We start from the raw sequence: 13,040 nt of genomic DNA, 5'->3' as shown, positions 1-13,040 counted from the left end.
ATATCTATGTTTGTAGGTTTTAGTACGCTTTAACCAATAATAAACAAACTTTGTTTTTAAGTTGCTTTTTCCCTATGTTTACATTACATAAAATGATATTAATTGGATAAATAATCATTTTTGTTGTAGAATGTGAGGCAATGCCGCTAAGCCAAGAAGTAACTTTGGTCAGCCTCGATGTTCTCTACCAGACCATCTTCTTTCCATATAGCAATTCTTTGGTGCAAAGTGGAAGGCACTGCCCGATCCATAAATATATCGAAATTACCAACATATGCACAAGTGTCTCTTCAATTAGTCATTTTAGTTTTCGAATGTGTTTTTAGGTAATTATTTTAGTCATTGGATATATTTTTCGTTAGTCTTTAATCCATAAAATAATTAACAAAAGACAAAAAAAAATATGTTTGCAACTTCGGTACATAAAGAGACGGCATCTCACACACTTAGAGATCAAAATAATGTCTCCTCTATATTAATTATTTAAAATAATTTCCCTCGTAAAATATAAGATCCAATATAGCTTTAGATAGTTCACAATATATGGTGTTGATCGTTAAATCCAATAACCAAAGAATAAAAAATGACGGACAAGAAAATAGAAGAAAATTGTTTTCATACTTAAATACATTGATATGAACATGCAAGAGAAAGGAGCAAGTTACCATGTAATAGCAAACAATTTTAAACGTCTTTTTCCTAAGTTTATGTTCGTTCATGCCGAGGACTTTTCATTGATTGTCAAATACTTATACACCTTAAACTTATATTTCATTCTAGAGTAATAATAACTTGTTGGTATATGTTGTATTGTATATAATTGTCGAACCCCCGGCCCTGCATATTTAAATGCATTTTCTTCATGGAACATAAGTGTCTCTCGCAACAAATTCTTGAAAGGAGACCTATAGGTACAACCAAAAAAATAAATATTTAAAAAATCCAACAATGCGGTTTAAAGTTAGTGGCACTGTCACAGTGTATGTTGTGCTTGAAATGAGAACCTGTGGAGAATATGGTATGGTATCCATGAAAAATGAAGGAATGGTTATGAAACACAGTAATCAAAACCTTGGGAATTCAGAACAAGTATTCACAAATATAACTTGTCAAACAAAGTCGCATACTAAGTTAAAATTTGAACTTTGTTCATATCAGTCCCAAAATATATCCATCATCATAATTAAATGGAATGGATACTATCCCAAAAAGATTTCTATATACATCGTCAATTAGTGAGCTACTCAATTTTATGTATTAGCTTGCTCGCCAAATCAACAGCTCATCAAAATACTAAAACTAAGACTGTCGGTCGATGTTCACATAAACTCACCACTAATTGTCAAGGCATCAAACTGTGGCGGCATCGGCATCCACAGAACTTTTTTCTTTTTTGCTTTTTCTACCTCGCTTTCCTGTGCTTTTCTCTGGTGTACGAGGCAAAATCTTGAGGCGGTAACTTTGTAATGAAGGTCCAAATATGCTATACTTTCCAGCACTGCTAAAAGCAGTTTCTGCATCACAATATCGTTCAAAAACAACTTTGGCGCGGTTAGTCTTCTCGAGAAGTTTAGTCTTTGATTCAATTAGTGTCCCAAAGCGGCCAAAGATCTTGTTGAGATCCGTTGTTGTAGGAACTGAATCCAAGTTTGTAAATTTCAGAGTAAGAGAAGTTGGAGAACTATCGTTCACATGTTCCACATGGTTGGAAGGTTCTGATCCAAGATTTCCATTGGTTTCTTGATGCATTAAACCCAAACCAGGGCTAATTTCGGCAGCGGGCATAAGTTCATCTCTTTCATTCTGGTTTTTCAACAGTGTCTCCTCTTCAGAAATGCTTTGAATTATTCTATCAGTCCAATAAGAATCATTGCAAAGCTCCATTGGTGTCGGTGTTGACATAGAAGATGTAGCAGCAGCTTCTATAGAGGTTACTACTCCAGTCTCACCACCATGCTCTTGTTCTAAAGACAATCCATGCTCTAGAAAAACAGAATCGTTACGGCCGGTAAACTTTTCAAATTCTGAAAAGAAGTATATCATGTCACTGGAGAAACTTTCTCCTGCAGGATCCTTGGCAGCTAAGCATAGTTGAGACTGCATCTCATCTACCGATACATTCTGTAACTGGATGTGGTTTCCAGTTTGGTAATTATTGGAACAATCATCAAAAGCATTGTAAGCTAGCTTTCGTTTCCTTCCTCGCCGTGAAGTTGAGTTATTACCAGAAATTTGGTAACTATGGAAATCATCGTCAGAAGTATCATAAGCTGCCTTCCGTTTCGTGCCACACAGTGAAGTTGATTTATCATCAGCAATTTGGGAATGATGGAAATATTCATTAGTATCGTGAGCTGCCTTCTGTTTCCTCGCACACCGTGAAATTGAATTATCATCAGCCTTCTTTTCTGGCATACATTCGCCCTTTAGATTCCAGGAGTTCTTCTCAGACATTAAATCTGACAAAAGTTTCTTCTTTTTGCCGGTTTGCTTCATATTCTGAGAGATGTGCTGCGACTTCTGTGAGAATACTTCATGGGTTTTCATCAAAACTTGCTCATTAATTTGATCATCGCACTGCTGTTTCTCCCTTATAGGCAGAATTTCCATATCACTCTCAAACAACCGATCAAGCATTGCAAACTCAGGCAGTTGAGAATAGCCTTTTGAGCGATAGAAAGCCGACAATTGGGCACGAGAACTTACAAACTCGAGTCTATCAAATTCAGTAAGTGGTGACTGAGCTAATGATTTGACAAAATTGACAAGTTGCGTAGGTTCAAAAGATGCCGCAGCATTAGCCGTTAATTGCGTCTCCAGCTTAGGAGACACTTCTCCGGTCATACAAGGACAAGAAAGGCCAAATTCAACGCGTCTTGAGGCTTCTTCTAAAGCACAATCAACAGCATGACGGAAATTTTCCAAATCATTCTGTTTCTTCATTTCGGTGAAATGTTTATGAAATGGCTTTATCACTGACACATCATTCCAAGCAAATGTTTGATCACCAAAATATGCTATCAGGTAACAATTTTCCTTAAAGTGCATCCTTGCCTTCTCTGATGCAACGGAGGGATCATAGATCTGACCAGGCCACCAAGGATGGCCCCGAACCTTTCCCCAAACTAAATCAGATACACGATAATTAACATCGGAAAACACAGATTTCGTGGGCACACCATCCTCCTGTGGGTTTTTGTTAGAATTAAGATCTACAACAAGATCAATACCACGGCAATCGTATTGACTATTATGCGGGATACCTGCTCCAGAAATATTGATGTATGTGGTTTTGTCTTGAATCACATTTACTTGATCAACTGACATAAAGTCTGGCTGTTTCAAAGACTCTTCTGCTTTGACGTTCATGCCTTCCACATATGGAACTCCATCCTGTAATTGGTAGGTTGCAACATCTGAGACACGAGAATCTTCAGGATCATATTTAGTAGCAACAAAACTATCAGCAGCTTTTAAAACACCGCCATCCTCCACAACCGTGCTTAAAGCAACGTTTTTAGCCCCGTTCTCTTGTTCGTGCTCAGTCACATCATCTTCAACTCCTTGAACCTCATTACTCAATGCAACTTTCCCCACATTCTCACGCTGCTGTTCAACCTGAACACCATCATTCAATTCAAAAACCAAACCTTGATCAGACATTGCACCTCCATCAGAACATTGAATCACACTTTTCTCCTCTTCATTTTTCACCAACCCACATGAAAATTTTCCTACTTTCCCTTCAGAAACAGAAAGTGTGTCCATTGAACCATTGGTTCCTCCTCCAACATCACAGATTAGGGTTTGAGAACAAGAGAGACCAACGTTAACATTAAACCTTATTATAGAGTTAAACCCCAAAACCCCATTCTCATGATGATCAAATAAAACAGCATCAGCATTTAAATTCATAGCTATAGTAACAGAAAACCACCTATAACACAACACAAAACACAAACAAACATGTGCATGTACATGCGTTCATATTTGAAATGTATAAATCATAAAACCTTTATAATGATAAAACAGGATCATATGAAGGATGAGAAATTCAAACCTGTTTTTGAAACAGATACTTTGTTGTTAGTTTGTTTGAGTTAGAGGAAAGAGGTTGTTGTGGCGAATGTTGAAGTTGAACTGTATGATTGAGATGAGAATGAAACGTAAAATACATGAACTGTGTGAAAAATCTTCAAGAAAGGTTAAAAAAGCGTACCATAGTTTGTTGAGAAAATCTTGATAGCTAAATAACTTTTTTATTGATGTTGTGAATATGTAGATTTGGTGGAAGATTATATTAATTAGTTTCATCTGAATTTATCTCAAAATAAATTATTGGGCCCGATTGAAGTGAATAAAACATCATAATCCATCCAAATCTTGGATATCACCTTATCTTATTTTACCTCTTTTATTGTCACATAAATAAAATCTTATTTCGTTAAATTTTAGTAAGATTTAGTTATAAACTGATATGATAGGATAAGAAAATAAATAGATGATTGATAATTACATAGTCACCGTTAAACAACTTCTGGTGAATAAAATCAACTTCTTATGTGTACAAACTCAAAACATGAAAAAACAGCAGTGGAATTGTTAAGCATTTAGCAACACGAGAGATATTCAAAGTTTTTATCTTTATCTCTTGTTCAATATATCATTTTATGTTGGGAAAACAATATACAAATCAAATATATTGAAAGGAAAATCCTTTTTAATTAGTTATCATACCATAAAAATAAAATAAAATAAAACGAAAGAAAATTTTGCAAAACTCAACCATGTTAATAAGTTTTTTGGTCTTAAACCCTCCAATTCTCATGAGAATTTGATCTAATAATCCAAGTTCAGCTGGATGATAGATAGAGTCTGATTGTGTTCCTAACTAATAAGCAAACAATTTTTAAACGTCGTTTTCCTAAATTTGTGTTCGGTCCTGCCGTGGACTTTTCCTTGATTGTCAAATACTGATACTCCTTAGACAACTCATTTCATTCAATGATAATAACCTGCCAGGATATGTTACATTGTTCACAATTGCATGACCATTGTTGAATGAAATAACTCAATTCCATCCCACTCAAACGGATGAAGAATATCAACATAATTAACCAATTTAACTATATTATTGGATGTCGTCGTAATCTCAAATTTCATTTCACTTAAGATGATAAATTGATGTACAGAGTACATAAAGACATAGATAACACTGAAGTGAAATAATAAACAAGCCAAGTGATTTGTGGCGTTTTATGGAACAGAGCCATCCAGGCCAGTTAATACAAAAATTGGTTGAGCATCTAATAATTTGACAATGTTCAAATTAAGGCAAGCTTGATGATGTGCAAGCCTCACATTATTGAAGGCAAAAGGTACCACATACACACTTCAGCAGGCATCCAGGTCACGGCATGGAGGAGGTTTGGGCTCACTTAACAATGTAGTATTCCCTCCTTCAGGTGCACTCCTAATCCGATGTGGATTTTGTGTGCCGTGCTAAATACCAAAAGAAAATCATATTCAGAGAAGGTTAGAGTATGTTTGATTTCAGAAAACATTTTGATCTTTGAAAGCATATGCTGAAAAAAGGAACAGTTTTGCAGCTAAAATATAAAATGAAAACAGAATGTTTTCTCAACAATGTCGCTGAGTATCTAAAACAATGACAGTAACGAAATAGATCATGGTGATTACTCTTACCGGTGGCTTCTCACCCTTTCTCAGCTTTTCCACTATCTCAACTACTTTCTCTGGGGTCACATCTTCCTGCAATCAAGCATCAATATGACATATTAAGAGTTCTTCAAAAGTACACGCACACTAATAAACCCCTCCCCAAAAAAAAGAGTGAAAAGAGGAAAGGCATACATAGTAATTATAAGTATATCCTTCTGATCCATTAGAGTAATCAGCCACTGTAATCATGGGAGCATTCACACAGCATCCCTGCACAACACCAACAACTTCAATCATGCATTAGCTGCTAATAAAACAGTGGTCAAGATCATCACATTGGCACTCCTTTGGACTTCATAAAGAACTCTAATAAGGTCTGGACACATAAACACCGATCATAGGAAAACACATACCAACCACCATGGTGATTCTCATCTTTCTCAGTTATATATTAATGTCATAAAGGTCATTTTCTTCGGCTAAATTTCTAAGGGGTTATTTGGATAACTTTATATGACCTTTCTTTATAAAAAAACTAATGTATGGCACAGTCTATCTTGCACCAAGAAAACTTATGCAGTCAAGAGCTGGTACTGTGCCCTGTCTTATTTTAGCAGCAGTTTAAACTTCCTGGCTGGCAAATACTAAAGCCAACCAGCTCGGCCCGCTGCATTATAACTTCACATACTGAAAACGGAAAAATACTCGAAATTACACACTATATCAAACATCAAAGATATCCATGTATCAAATATCAAACATGTCCAAGACTATTGAAATAATGACCATCAGAAAGTCCAATTTTGTCCTTCATGTAATTCATCCCTATATACAATGATTGCCTCAGTGCAAATAATTACTACAGCATTGAATACTAGGAACCATCTTGTGTTACTTCTGCAACAGAAAAACTCACCATGCATTCCATTTCTCCAACAGAAAAGAAACCATCTTGTGTTACTTCTGCAAATCAAAGGTAAAACAAAACTAATTCTTATGAAAAAGATACGGTTCAAATTTATCAAGAATAAAATCAGGTTCATTGATAAATGGAGAAATTAGCAAAGGTGAACTAACCATTTCGTTTCACTCCCAAGTGTTTCAATAAAGCTGCTTCAATTTCCCGTGAACCTCGTATCATACAAGGTGTTGTTCCACAGACCAATAAATGATATTTGCCAACCTGAAAATTCAAAGCAGGCGGTTGATCCAGTAAGTTTTGGCCTATACTACTGTGAATTAGCAGAAATAAAAGCAACGCAGAAGAAATGACTTTCACCTTAGATCTATTGAACATTGAGTAAAATGTGGCAACCTCATATACTCGAATAGGGGCAACCTCTATAACCTTAGCCACCTGAATGATTCACAAAACTGTTTGTTAATAAAGGATTTAAATAGCTTCTACCATTATTAAGAAATTTATTATTCAGTTTACAAACAATATGTAAATTTAGGACTTTCGGTGGTGTACCATAGCAATAGGAAATTACAAGCAAAACTCAATTAAATTGATCTGATAGGAACTAGAACAGAAAATTAAGAAATTAATGGATAAAACACTGTCACTGAATAAAGGGAAATAATGGAGAACGTATCAAGTATTATTTATGAAATGGAAAATACTATCAGTGGAATCACATTCACACTACCCAGAGCATGCTACATAGAAGAATACTCTCTGCTTCTTTATGAAGCACGGACACTCCTCGAATTAGGTGTGTCCCGATGTCGGACACATGTCGTGTCCAACACCAACACGACACCGACACATATAATTACACTGAATTATGCGATTTTCTCAAATTATTAGCGGTGTCAGTGTCCGTGTCGTGTCTGGTGTACGTATCCGTATCCGTGCTTCATAAACTCACCAATGATTTCAAAGATACCCGTTCACTCCCCTTTGTATCCATATAACAAAATTAATCACAACTAGTCCACCCCCACTCTCTACCACGTCAGCATTCTCTTCCTTGCTCTTCTTATATTTCCTAAAAAATATCCCTACGCCGTGGGCTTGGGCAGCTGATGGGGCATCAGCCCATTTGAGCCTAAATTCACATTGGGGCCTTAACATAAATGATAGTGACTACTTATATAGAAGAATGTTGAGTACATTTTTTTTTTTAAGGAAAAGAGTGTTGAGTACATAAACAACCAAACCTTGATGCATGCATAGACTTAAAACATAGAATGGTTAGTCTTCTAGATATCGCCAGCAATAATAACCAAAGCCTTTTTCAATTGTGAAAGGTCTGCTACACAAATCAATGGATGCTATAAATGGTGGTTTGTGAGTTGTGACAGCAAATTAAAAATCTATTATAAAAATTTAAGTTTATTGGATAGCGTTGATGCCTATAACAGAAATATGGTGGCTGTTATAAAAGTATTACACGCGTACACAGCATACCAAAAGTTTTATAATATGATAAAATGAAAAATTAACACACCAACAACAATAAACTACAAACACATTGCAAGAAATAAAATACACTGAAAGCAACATAATTCAAACATAGGATAGAAGACAATACCATGGGTCTCATAACATAGTTTTAAAATTAAGGCCAATTTGTAATTTTCCTGCTAAAATCCAATAGCAGGTCAGGATCCGCTACTGCAAACCAATATAGCAGCTACAGCGGGCACTATCTGGAACCGTGCCGTTACGACACCCACCATAGCGGTTTCTTGTTGCTACGCCTCTATAGCGCGCTATTGACTAATCTAATGGGAACCATCTTAAAAAAGGCTGCCATGAACTACCATTCAAATCTAAACTCAGTGGATATAAGGTAGGCTTGGTGGTGGGGTGAGACCGTGGTGGAGTTAAGGAGTGGAGTGATAAGGTGGTTAAGAGTTCTATCCCCACACAAAACATAACACTGACATTTGTCATTCCAAAAAACAAATGTATAAACCCCTTTAAATAGTCTAGCCTATAGTTGAATACTATGATCTTCCTTCACTTCTACCTGTTATACAGTATCTAATCTGCCCTTTGTTCCTCTTTGCTATATTTACAGGTCTTCTCCAAACATGCCCCAACTACCGAAGGCAATAATCTTTAATCTTTTTTACAACAGATGCTACCCCCAGCTCTCTATACAAAGCTATCATTCTGATCTTATCTTATCTGGACTTAATAAGAATATTTCACGAAAGAGTTCAACATACCGCATCCATTGCAGAAACAGGAAGCCAACCTCCATGCTGCTGCTGGGCAAGATCCAGCAGAGGAATCACTGCAGATTGCTTATAGTTGGATGGATAGTGAGATATAATCTCCTTAACCTATAATTAACAGAGATTAAAATCATTGGAACTTTAGAATCTTAAAAACACATCCTAGAAACTAAACAGGATCACATACATAATATCAATACGGAACTAATAATCCAAAAATCATAGAAACATTATTGATTAAACCAATCAGTAAAGCATATATATTCATAAATTCTACACCCTCTTATGCATTATTTTCTGCTCTAATTAGCTTTTAACTCTAAATGTTAAACTCAATTAATCATCAATAATCAAAGTAAAGGGTAATGAGCTGAATTACAGCTACATATTGATAAATCATCACACATTCCAAGTTTGAAATTTTAGAATTTGAAAACAATAAAAAAATTACCTTTGCTTTGTTAGCATCATTGAATTCCCATGGAAGATTGGGATTATTGTCCGGAGAGTCAAGGTGCTGCAACCCAATTCAAAAATTGATACAATCAACAATCACAACATTGAAAATGAAAACTAAGAAAAGGATAATTTGAAGAACACTTACGTAATTGAGAGCGGTTGAGAAAGCCCTTGATGGCTGCGAAAAAGGGAAAACACGGAAGAAAAAAAATCAAACAAATTGAAGATAAAAACGAAGAAGAAATAGAAGTGAGAGATTGAAAAGAAAACCTGATGGAAAGTTTGACGGATCTGGTTGAGACGATTTGCGGCGAGGCGTGCTAGCATTTTGGGAGGAACAAGGTGAAACCAAACAATGGATCGGAGGGAGGGGGAGAGAGAGAGAGAGAGAGAGAGAGAGAGAGTAGTGAAGAAGGGTGTAGTGTAAGAGAATGTAGAGATGTGGCACCTTGATGACCGTTCGATGATAACAATTTTATGTCGACACATGTATGGATGAGATTGCGCGACATTTTGTTTGGGTTCAAAACTTCGAATCTCGTCATGGGCATGTACCAGGGTTAAACTCTTGTGATTGTTGGCCGATCATTTTGGTTTGTATGACATTTTCGTCACTTAGGTAGTAGTAATATGTTTCTTTAGATATTTATACTATATACGAGGTTTTAGAAAGATTCTGGGCTGATTTTTGTTATTCTAATTATACTCTTAAACAAAATTTATATAATAACTGGTGAAAAGACGAATACAAGTATTCGTCTTTTCGTTCTTTTTATCGCGTTAAAGTTTGAAAATTATGAGCGATATTTTTTTATGAAATTTTGATTTTGATTAAAAGTATAAATATAAATTATTGTTGCTTTTAAATTATAACAAATCAAACTAGCATTGTTTACCTATTTCAATGAGATCAAAAATATAATAACAAAATATAATTTAAACTCTTATTTTTGTAATGACACCGACAACAATCATTATTAAAGAAAAAATTATTTTATAGTATAATTCGGATAATGAAAAAGTCAGTCCAAAATCTTATATAGGTTCGGTCTAGTTTGTTTCACTTTTTAAAGCATAAAGAAAATTTGGACATATATTCATATCGTGTTTGTTACATTTTTTATTTATTTTGAATTCACTGCATCAATTATCTTTTTTAAAGGAATAAAGGATAAGGAAAAATCCTCGTGAGCTTAGCTCAGTTGGTAGGGATATTGCATATTATATGCAGGGGCCGAGGTTCGAACCCCGGACACTCCACTTCTCCATAATTTAATTGTGTAAGCTCTAGCCACTAGGCTACTTGACAACAAAAAAAAGATAAGGAAAAATTTGATATTTCGTAGACAATAAATATTGAATTTTTTACACTCTTTAAGTATTTGAATTTACTATTATCTATTTATTATAAGTGTTATTTGTATTTAAAGTTTGGGGTAATATGAGAAAAAGAAAATGTCATCCCAAAAAGGTCAAAAGGGGCTATTTTTTATATATAGTATAGATATAGATATTTATGCTTATAATTTTAATCTATATCATATTGTTGGTGTTATTTAAAAAGATAAGAATTTTTGTTATATTTGTTATATTATTGTTGTCATTGAAAAATGTAAATATGATTTGTTGAGTTTGTTACATTTGAAAATCACAAATATCTATACTTATAATTTTAATCTATATAAAAAAATCTATATAAAATATCGTTTGCAATTCACACGCAAAAAATTTATAAAATATAGTTCATAATCTACACGTGTTAAAACAATAAAAAACGGAAAGACGGCCACATGAGTGCACGTCTTTTTGCTCGTTAAATATAACATTAGTAATATGTTGTCTAATATCGCTCGTTGTTTATGATATTAAATATAACATTTGATGATATTACTAACGTTATAAGAATCGACAGAGACGCATGTATAAAGTTCAATGATTATGTTAAATGATATTTAATTAATCATATTTATTTAATTATATATACTTTTGTTCAAAAAAGAGGGTTGAAATTTAATTAATTAAATATGAATTAATTTAATTGATATTAGACTTACTTTGGGTTAAACCCAATCTAATAAGCATCAAGGGTTTGGTGACTTGTTCTTTATAAATAGAAGAAGAGCATGCACTACTTAAGCATGTAAAACTTAATAGTCATAATCCCTCGCATGGAACGGATATCACAATGTTTCAATTTGTGCTCATGTGGATTGAGTAGAGGCGATGTCGTTTGTGCGAGGCTCATGACCATCTTGCATCGTTTCCCATCATCACTTCAACACATGAATCTTTAACTGTGTTTAGGTTTCCATTTGAATTGTGATTAATGGTTTAATCAATATTCGTTATTGGGATTGTTTCGCTAAAAGGATTAAATTTTTGAAAACTCCTCTTGAATCCCCCAACAAATGTGTAGTAAACTTACACTTTTAATTGTTGGGTACATTTTTTTTAGAGTTGTGTTAGTTTGACCTCAAAGCTTGCCATTTTAGATGCATTACATAATTTTATTTTATTTTTGTTTTGATGGATTACATAATGTAATAGTATATTGTTAATTATGTTGAGTAAATGGTTAATGAATATTATGATATGTTAGAATTCGTAAGCCATCCACACACACTAATTATTCCGTTTGATCACTTTGTAAATATGAGTCAAGTGACAATGTAGATCAAAAGGTATACCGAAATAATCTCACTTAACTTCAGCTAAGCTAATCTTTAGATATATCTTACTGCTAACATTGGTTTATTTTGCAAAAAAATCATTTGAATACGAGTTACTATATTAATTATATAATGCTAACTATGTTGGAGATAAAATTAAAAGAAAAAACACTAGTGGTATCTGTCAATTTATTGGCGAAAGTTTATGCTTATATTAAATCAAGAGGCAAAGCACAATTGCCCTATCTACTACATAAGCAAAATACATCTTGTCAACAAGGTATGTCACATAACTTCTATGGATGAAATATCAACTTGAAGGTTACCAAACCAATGAGAGTAACATTTCTATGAAAAAACATATGTTATCTGATTTTCCAAAAAACCTATTTTACACTAGCGACAAAGCATATTGAAATTAAACATCATTAGATAAGAGACTCTGTTTAGAATGGTATTTATGAAATTAAGTTCATTGATAATGATCGTCAATGGAAAAACATTTTTACGAAACCCCTTGTCAAATATAAATTTAAACATTTACGTTTTGTGTTGATAAACCCCTTTGTCTTTCTCTTTCTCTCTGTTCTCTCACTTTTCTCCCTTTCTCATTGTGTTAATTTTACAGGTTGAAAATGATGAAATTTTTTTTTGAGGTAAATATCTTTAAATTTGTTTATCTTAAATAATGTTGAAACTAAAACTCAAATGTTTTGCTTTCTTAAATAAGAGTTGTTTTCAACTTATTATTCATATTTATGTTTTCAACTGATTTATGATTAGTTACGTGGTTTTCAACAAACAATGTTGGAACTTTTTACGAAGGCATTTTACTTTCTTGAATAATAGTTGTTTTTAACTGATTATTAAAACATGTATTTTTTCAACCAATTTCTTATTATCTACGTGCTTTGTGTATATTTTTTCATAATTTGTTCATATGTTTTATTAGAAGAAACAAGATATATGAAGGCGTATTTCCATCATTGTTTTCCCTTTTTTGAAAGTTGGAGGTACAATGTCTTGAACGAACAAAAT

At 33.8% G+C, this 13,040-nt stretch overlaps 2 protein-coding genes across 2 annotated transcripts; both read right to left on the bottom strand.

Annotated features, from left to right (window-relative positions):
* Positions 1 to 1,054: 1,054 nt before the first annotated feature.
* LOC11426623 (uncharacterized) lies at positions 1,055 to 4,425 on the bottom strand. Its single transcript, XM_003597881.4, has 3 exons — positions 4,220 to 4,425; positions 4,061 to 4,140; positions 1,055 to 3,937 (listed from the first exon to the last, which is right to left on the bottom strand). Exon 3 carries the CDS (start codon positions 3,913 to 3,915, stop codon positions 1,351 to 1,353), a length of 2,565 nt encoding a protein of 854 aa, XP_003597929.1. The 5' UTR covers positions 3,916 to 3,937; positions 4,061 to 4,140; positions 4,220 to 4,425; the 3' UTR covers positions 1,055 to 1,350.
* Positions 4,426 to 5,139: 714 nt separating this feature from the next.
* LOC11435291 (NADH dehydrogenase [ubiquinone] flavoprotein 2, mitochondrial) lies at positions 5,140 to 9,761 on the bottom strand. The gene is made up of 10 exons (XM_003597879.4): positions 9,604 to 9,761; positions 9,479 to 9,511; positions 9,326 to 9,391; positions 8,866 to 8,982; positions 6,962 to 7,039; positions 6,760 to 6,865; positions 6,599 to 6,645; positions 5,875 to 5,952; positions 5,707 to 5,772; positions 5,140 to 5,502 (listed from the first exon to the last, which is right to left on the bottom strand). The coding sequence occupies exons 1-10, from the start codon at positions 9,658 to 9,660 to the stop codon at positions 5,395 to 5,397; spliced, it is 756 nt and encodes a 251-aa protein (XP_003597927.1). The 5' UTR covers positions 9,661 to 9,761; the 3' UTR covers positions 5,140 to 5,394.
* Positions 9,762 to 13,040: the final 3,279 nt, after the last annotated feature.

This window comes from Medicago truncatula, chromosome 2, assembly GCF_003473485.1.
Source record: "Medicago truncatula cultivar Jemalong A17 chromosome 2, MtrunA17r5.0-ANR, whole genome shotgun sequence".
NCBI lineage: Eukaryota > Viridiplantae > Streptophyta > Magnoliopsida > Fabales > Fabaceae > Medicago > Medicago truncatula.
The sequence above is the reverse complement of the archived record's forward strand: the minus strand, read 5'-3'. Positions and strand labels throughout refer to the sequence as shown.

Coding starts and splice junctions, on each gene's coding strand:
- LOC11426623 (XM_003597881.4), bottom strand. CDS start 3,915: ATGAATTTAAATGCTGATGCTGTTTTATTTGATCATCATGAGAATGGG.
- LOC11435291 (XM_003597879.4), bottom strand. CDS start 9,660: ATGCTAGCACGCCTCGCCGCAAATCGTCTCAACCAGATCCGTCAAACT. Junction 9,392..9,478: donor TCTCAACCGCTCTCAATTAC/GTAAGTGTTCTT, acceptor ATTGGGTTGCAG/CACCTTGACTCTCCGGACAA. Junction 6,866..6,961: donor CAATGTTCAATAGATCTAAG/GTGAAAGTCATT, acceptor TTGAATTTTCAG/GTTGGCAAATATCATTTATT.